The following is an 8252-nucleotide window of genomic DNA, read 5'->3' on the forward strand; positions in this document are numbered from 1 at the left end:
CCCCCCGCCCCGCTTCCCTAGACTTGGCTTTTCTTGGCTTTGGGAGAAGGCCTCATTAGTTTACATTTCCTGTGGACTGTGAACCCATGAAGGTAGGAGCAGTTTCTTATTTATCTCTGCTTCCCCACTGCCTTACATAGGCCTTTGTAAATGTTTTTTTTTAAACCGCTTTATTGAGATAATTCTTCACATACCATATACAATTGACCTATTTAAAGTGTACAGTTTGATGGTTTTAGTATACTCCCAGAGATGTGCAACTGTTGTCACAATCAATTTTAGAATGCTTTCATCATCCCCAAAAGAAACCCTGTAGCTGTCATTCCCCACAATCCTTCCATCCCCTCTGCCCTGGGCAACCCCCATCTGCCTTCTGTCACTATGGATTTGCCTTGGTAAATGCTCTTGTGGAACGTTACCCACTTCCCAGGCTGCTAGAGCACTTGTCTCTTGCCCTGTGCCCTCTACTGGCCCAGGCTTCCCACCTTTTAGGACGACCTGCCCACCTGAGATGGGTCCCCTTTGGGGTGATCTGTATATGGAAGTCTTGGCCAAGTGAGGTGGATGCTGGCAGGCTCCCCGAGTAGATGTTTGTTGAGTGAATAACGATGCTGATTTCGGGCCAGGTTCTGAGGGACTTGTGCCAGTCGCAGGTCTCCCACTGCCCCTTTTGAGGAAAGGGCAGGTAGGTGTAGCTGATAATGTGAAGTCGCCCCAAAGCCCTGCAGCCAGAAATGAGGAGGGTGATGTACGATCAAAGCCAGACAGAAAAGGAAGAGACACGGCCTTGGGGTCTAACCTCCTGATTTTACAGGTCAGGGAACTGCAGGCCCAGCGGCCATGTGGGGGAGTCACCTGGCCGGGGTACACACGGGGTCGTCCCCCAGCACAGACCTCTCCGTCCTGTGTGCAGAGAGAGGCCAAGTTTGCTCGCCTGCCTGGGGGATGGCTGGGTGCCGCTGGCGTTTGCTGAGAAAACAGACCTCTATTCTCTTTGCTTCTGCTTTCCCAGGCAGCATTTCATTCCACATACCCCATGGTCCTTCTGAGTCATGTCCCTCTAACTCTTGGTCCCCTGCCAGCACCCACTCCCCTGTTGCTTGCTTTCTTTTCTTTTTTAAATGTTTTTTCCTGCCTATAGACATTAGTATATCTTTTTTTAAAAATTAATTTGTTTATTTATTTATGGCTGTGTTGGGTCTTCATTGCTGCGTGTGGGCTTTCTCTAGTCGCAGGGTACGGGGGCTACTCTTCTTTGCGGTGTGCAGGCTTCTCACTGCTGTGGCTTTTCTTTGTTGTGGAGCACGGGCTCTAGGCGTGCGGGCTTCAGTAGTTGTGGCATGTGGGCTCAGTAGTTGTGGCGCACGGGCTTAGTTGCTCCGCGGTGTGGGATCTTCCCGGACCAGGGCTCGAACCCGTGTCCCTTGTGCTGGCAGGCAGTTTCTTAACCACTGCGCCACCAGGGAAGCCCCCCCCCCCCCATGTTTCATCAGCGCCAGTCTCGCTTCTTTCCTTCAGCCCACTCCATACCCCTTGCCCGAAGCCCTTCTTTCTGTTCACAGGGAAAAGCCAGTGCTTCCCCTGGGGGCCTGAGGACCCTGCAGAAGCCAAGAAAAGAGGCTCACCCCCCATGCTCTGTGACCTCTGGCAAGTGACCTTCCCTCTGTGAGTCACACACTACACAGCTTTTCAAAATGAGGTGGTGTGACAGGGCCTCCCAGTTTGGAAATGTTGAATAAAAAGCATGCTAAGAGGACCCCTAGGGCTTACCCGGAGATAGTCTCTGTGTGTAACTAGCAGGCAGAGGGTTTGGGCTTTAATTTGTGTTGCTGCCCTCCAAAGGGCAGTGGACACATTGGCCTGGTTGTGCCTTTCCCAGCCCTTTCTCAGGAGCTGGGTATGGCTAAAAAAAGGGAGGTGGAGTCTTGAGTGTCTGTCTTTATCTTTTAGCTCCTGTTGAACTCCTACTGCCAGTATCTGAGGGGACAGGGGGACGCTTTGGATATAAAAAATATAAAAATAGCCAGCATTTATTAAGTACTTCTAGGCCACACGCTGTGCTCAGGTTTTTTTTTTTTTTTTCCTCATGCAATTTTTGAGATAATTCATATACCATAAAATTCACTCTTTAAAAAATATTTATTTATTTATTTATTTATTTACTTGCTTATTTTGGCTGCTCCAGGTCTTAGTCAGCACGTGGACTCCTAGTTGTGGCAGGCATGTGGGATCTAGTTGCCTGACCAGGGATCGAACCTGGCCCCCCTGCATTGGGAGTGTGGAGTCTTACCCACTGGACCACAAGGGAAGTCCCAAAATTCACTCATTTAAAGCATACGATTTAGTAATTTTTAGCATACTCACAAGTTCATGCAGCTGGCTCCACTGTCTAATTCCAGAACACTTTCATCACCCCCAAAGAAACCCCATACCTGTTAGCAGCCACTCCCCATTTCCTGCTCCCTCCACATCCTGGCTACCACTCATCTGCTTTCTGCTTCTGTGGAGTTCCTTATTTTGGACGTTTCATACAAGTGGAATCATGCAGTTTGTGGTCTTTTGCGTCTGTCTGCTTTCACTTAAAGCAGAAGGTCTTTAAGTGGAAGGTTCAGCCATGTTGCAGCGTGTCAGTACTTCATGCCTTTTTATTCTGAATGACGTTACATCGTTTGGATGGGCCACGTTTTCTTTATCCATTCATCTGCTATGGACATTGGGGTTGTTTCTACCTTCCGGCTATTGTGTGTAGTGCTGCTGTGAACGGTCATGTCCAAGTGTTTACTTGAGCACCTGCTTCCAGTTTTCTTGGGGTTGTATATACCTAGGAGTGGAATTCTGGGTCATAGGGATTTCTAAGCTTAACCTTTTGAGGAACTGCCAGACTCTTCCCCAGTAGCCGCGCTGTATTGCATTCCTGTGCTGGGCTGTGTTTTACTTGGATTGTCTCTTCAGTCCTCACATAAGATTCATGAGGTGTAGATATAATTATCATCACTCTCACCTTTCAAATGGGAATATAGAAACTCGCAGGGTTTTCAGCCCAGGGTCATACAACCAGCGAGTTGGTGATTCTTTGGCCAGTGCTAATGATGATCGCTAAAGCAGTGTCTCTGCTCCAGCCCCTGTTCTGTACCATGAGGATGAGGGGCTTTGACTGTGCTGGTCACATGATATCCCTAGTGCCTGCACATATTGGCACTCGCATGGTTGTGAAGAAAATGCCATTTTCCCCTGATCCTGGTGGCTTGATCAGAAACTTCAGGGGAGGTGTCTCCGGTGTTTCAGACTCCTGCTGGGTTTGCATTCTCCCCCCACACCAGATGCTACAGACCTGCCAGGAGGCTCTCCAACATCTCTCTTGGCAACTTGGCCTGGGGCTGGGGAATGGGATGCATGGAGTGTGTGGGGAGCAGAGGTGGATTCTTTTTCCAGCGAGCGCTTGTCAGCTTGTCATTAACTTGACCGTTGAAACTGTCCAAGGCCACTGATGACCTGCCCTCCTTTTTCTCCTCCAGGCAAAACCCATTTATGGTGGCTGGCTGCTCCTGGCTCCAGATGGGACTGACTTTGATAACCCAGTGCACCGGTCTCGGGTAAGGGCATCGGAGTGAATTCTTAGGGTGGAGAATTCACCAAGAGAGGGGCCCACCTAAGGCAGATTGACCGAGTGGAGGACGGAGATGGGGGGTTGAATGGTGGATCATGGGATGGTGGATCAGCAGGGAACCCCTACCTGTTTGGTGAACTTGCAGGTCCCAGTAGTTATGCCTCGCCCTCCATTCAAAAGAGATGCACTCGCATGGTGCTACCTGTTTTGTGGGTCAGCTCCACTCTAGAAACAGTTAAATGGAAAAGACGGAAGGGCAGTTCAGCGCACATTTGCATTATGCTAATTAGGCTCCGAGTTCTTTCAGGGCCCATGTTCTGCTTTCTGTAGCCCCCCCTCTTTCCCCTCCCTTCCTCCCCAGCTGGGAGCTCAGCAGATGAGCAGGAGTGAGGGGAGGCAGGCCTTAAGGGCCAACTTTGCTTGCGTCCCATCTCTCCTGGGCACCCAGCCCTGGGTGGGTCCTGCTGGACACAGGCTACTGCTTGGCCAGGTCTCAGCTGGAGCAGCGAGATGGTCAAACCAGCATCGTCCCGGGTCAGTGGCTTGTTCCTCTGTCAGGGAGCCCCTCTGGATTTGACTCCAATTAAAACATGCTTTCTTTTTCCACACGCTTTCCTCCAGGTACCGCCGCCTCCCCCCTTCCCCAGGGCCTCTGCCCTGCCTCTGGGTCTCTGCTGCCCCCAGCCTGAATGTTACACTCTGGGGTGGGGCCTTGGTACCCCACAGAACTTGCTTTGTATCTGGGGTCTTTGGGCTTCCTTCCAGAATGGGTTTTAACTTAAAAAACAACAAATAGGAGCCTTGGAAATATTTCTTGGGAAGAGTCCGGGTGGCTCAGCCTCTACAGGTCCTCTTTGCAAGGCCCTGTGAGTGCCCTGTTCCTGCCAGCCGGGCGTGAGGACAGCCAGAGCGACTGTGTTCCAGTGGCTGCAGTAACCAGGGAGCAGCCCTCTTTCCTCTTTTGTATTTAGGTCATACAGAATTGCCATTTCCAGCTTCTGATGGGAAAATCATTATTACAAATGATATAATTCTGGCCCAAAGCAAAGAGACATGATATTTTAGTTAGTTCTTGTGGCCTTATTGCCAGTAAAAGTATGAATTTTGTTGGGCTTTTGGAAATGTTGAAAATAGGTCATGGATCTTCATGATGATTTTTGGGATTTGGGGACCAGCAGTCTCACGTTCTAGACATTTCCCCCCCCACAAAAAGGAAGGGCCTTTCCATTCCACTGTCAGTGCCATTGGACCTCCATCAGCCCCTGGTGGCCTAGCCTTTGGGTGGAGGGCAGCGAGGGGGCAGGGGCACCCTTTGCCGGCCACTCCCTCCCTGGACGTCAGAGTTGTTCCCACTGGCCTCCCTCCTCAGTTTTGAGTTTTGTTACTTCTGTCCCCCTCAGTGAATACTGGTGCCCGGCTGGCTTTTTCCCTTTTTCAACCTCCCTGTGGGTCATTGGAACAACCCTTTTATACCGTTTTTCCAGATTTTTTCAGAAGTGGGGAATCAGTGCTTGGCATTCTCAGGTTATCCCGTATCATGTCAGGTAATTCATCAAATTAATATTGGCACATTATTAGTAATGAGCTCTGTGCTGGGTACATAAAGAATACAAAACGGTGACCTGGACATTGCCTCTGCTCCTTTTTCTGAGGAGCTTGCAGATTAAAATAGATCAGGCATCTTTTAAAATCTCAGTGATCGGGCACACTGGGTGGTTTGGGGCTCTCCACTGGCCCAGTCCTGGCTGACGAGGCACTGTTCTACCCCTGGGCCCCAGAAGTGGAAGCTGTGCAGCCAGCGTGCCTCAGAGGCAGGCTTGTCAGGCGCAGGGGCTCGGCAAGTGGAGACGGGCCAGAACCCTCCCGACACCCTCTGTGTTCCGTTGCAGAAATGGCAGCGCCGGTTCTTCATCCTCTACGAGCACGGCCTCTTGCGCTACGCCCTGGATGAGATGGTGAGTGTCCTCCTCCGCCCCGCCCCTCTCCTGCCCTGGCCTTCGCCAGGCCCCTTCGTCGGCGGTGGCGTCGGCCTTGTGGCAGCTGTGTGCTCTTGCTTCGGCTTCTGCTCGGGAGGCTGGAGATGTTGAAGCCCGTGTGGCAGCTGGTTGCAGCAGCCCTCACAGCCCCGACCTTTGCCTCGAGGCACCTTCAGTGGCCACGGGTGAGAGTCAGGGTGAGGGAGGAAGTCACTTCTGTTCAGGGTGGTAGGAGCGCCTGGTTAGAGAGAAGCGGAGGAGGTTGCGGGCCCGCGGGAGCAGGTGCAGCCGCCCTGGGTGGGCAGGTGCCAGCTGACCCCTGCGGATCCGAGCGTAGTGCAGGGCTCCTCTCAGGTCCGTTGCTGGAATTGGTGTCGCTCATCGTATTTGATGTTCAGAGGTCTGGCCACAGGGTTAGTGTTCTGGTCACTAAGCCAGGGTGTACAGGCTCCATCCTGTCCTGTCACCCACCTGGTTTGTTTCCTGGGCTGGATGAGTATTTACCAACCAGGTAGAATATTCTGGCTTTTCTTCTTCCACCCATTTTGTCTCCTGACTTTTTTCTAAAGGAGATCAGTCTGTCCTAACTAATCTAAAGTATGACTGAATTCCAAGCTTTATAAAGGACTGAAGGTGGAAGCTTTGAGTGCCTTTTCCTGTTCCATTGGCGTGTGTGTGCGTGCGTACCTTTGTGTGGGCAGCATTGTTAAACTGGGACTGTCCAAGAATATCTGTTCACACCGTGTAAGACAGGTTGGCCCCACCCCTTTCAGAGTTCATTTCCTTGCTGCAGGGGTGAGAGCAGGGTTCTGGAAGTGTGAGCACAGCACCTTGTAGTCTGTTGGGACACTTGGATGTTCGGTGGTTATCACAGCTGATACGTGACCAGGCCATCAGTGTTTCCGTTTCCATATGGGGTCTTAATCTTTGTGATGCGTTTTCCGTTTTGTTTGTGGGACAAGTTAATGGGTATGATATCTAGGAATGGGAATTAATAGGTATGATACCTAGTTCTGTGTTGACTATTGCCTCATTGGTTCCTTCAAAAAAAGAATTTTCTTCTTTTTCATTCTTTCTGATGAGCATATTATTTGTACAACGCGGGTGGTCCACAGAGGGTTTTTGCCATGGAAACATCTGTGGTCCAGAGTAGTTTGAGGCGACTGGGTTGGTACCACCGGTGGTGGTAGAATTTGCTAGAGGCAGGAGCAGTGGGGCGGATTCACCTGGACACTCATTTCCTTTGGTGACTCAGCACTGCCCTCTGTGTTCTCCTGACTTGGCCGTCATGCCAGCAGGCGCCCTGGGGCGGGAGGTGGGCTCCGACCTGCCTGGAGGTTTACTTTGTCCTCCCTGTGCCTGTCTGACTGCTGTTAAGTCCCGCAAAGACTAACCATAGAGAAGGGGCCTTGGAGGTCACTGGACGACATCCAGGCTGGGCCGGACCATGAACCAGCCCAAAGAACAGAATTGCCTGGACTCGGCTTGGAGGCTGATTCTTCTGGTCAGGAAACCTTTCTTTAGGTCCAGCTGGAGTCCGGTATAGTGCATGGTTCTCTTCAGCTGCATGAGCATGAGGGCGGCTGCTGGGCACAAATGCATAGCGCACGCTGGTCCGAGAGCTGCTCCCGCACGACTGGGACTGTGAGCCGTGGGCGACACCCGGCCGTGCCTTCCGGCCTCCCCACAACCTTCCCATCCTGTGCTGCTCGGGCGGAGGTGGGACGTGCCAGCCGTGGAGAAGAAGGAAGCCGGGGAAAACCAGGGCTGCGGAGAGGGTGCTTGGGGTGCCCAGGGTGCAGGGATGGGCGCAGGTCACTCTGGCAGATCCCCGTGGGGAGGAAGAGACTGACCGGTGCTGCTCTGTGGCCCAGACTGCAGTGCAGGGACACGGCCCTCCCGAGGTGAAGGGACATCATTTCTGTGAGTGACAGGAAAGAGTAGCAGTTGTGTTGAAATACCTTTAGAGGGGCGTGGTTTTCCCTGTTGCCTTAGGAAGGCCCCGTGGGGGAGGTTCTGAGGAAGCCTCCGGGCCGTGTGCGCGAGGAGGCTGCTGTGGGACAGTCAGGTGCTGGCCGCCCGGTGGTCGGCGTTGGCGGCCGTTGCCATGGGGCTTGAGGGTGGGCTCCTTCTTGTGGGGCTGGAGCGGCCTCTCCCACCCTGTGGTCTGCGTCAGGCCTTGTTCTTCGTGGCCGCTCCCCAACCCAGAGGCCAGTTTTCCTGAAGCCTAGACTCCCGCCTCCACCTGGAGCAGAACACCAAGCGTGCAGACTTGTGTGCGAACCAAGTTCCAGCCGTGCCAGAATTTTCCTCTCTGAGTACCTAGAAGTGGAGCCGTGGTCCTCAACTGGGCACCTTGTGCCTCCCGGGGCTGCCCGGCAATGTCTGGAGTCATCTTTGAGTCTCACAGCTGCATGAGGGTGCAGGGGGGCAGAGGTGCTATTGGCACCTAGTGGGTGGAGGCCATGGTGCTGCGAAACAGAGTGTGATGCCCAGGATGGCCCCACAGCAGAATGTGATCCGGCCCCAAGTCCACAGTGCTGGGCTGAGAGACCCTGTGTGACCTGGTCCGTGGCCTACTTTTTTTTTTTTTTTTTTTTTTTTTTTTGTGGTATGTGGGCCTCTCACTGTTGTGGCCTCTCCCGTTGTGGAGCACAGGCTCCGGACGA

General features: G+C 52.6%; 1 protein-coding gene across 1 annotated transcript in view; it reads left to right on the plus strand.

The window, feature by feature from the left end:
* The window catches only part of MPRIP (myosin phosphatase Rho interacting protein), a 126988-nt gene that overhangs the window by 23936 nt on the left and 94800 nt on the right, over positions 1 to 8252 (plus strand). Inside the window, exons 2-3 of the mRNA XM_007448416.1 lie at positions 3516 to 3593; positions 5497 to 5562. Of these exons, the coding sequence (XP_007448478.1) occupies positions 3516 to 3593; positions 5497 to 5562 (144 nt within the window). The remainder of the gene's footprint in view (positions 1 to 3515; positions 3594 to 5496; positions 5563 to 8252) is intronic.

This window comes from Lipotes vexillifer, unplaced genomic scaffold, assembly GCF_000442215.2.
Source record: "Lipotes vexillifer unplaced genomic scaffold, Lipotes_vexillifer_v1.1 scaffold533, whole genome shotgun sequence".
Lineage (NCBI taxonomy): Eukaryota > Metazoa > Chordata > Mammalia > Artiodactyla > Lipotidae > Lipotes > Lipotes vexillifer.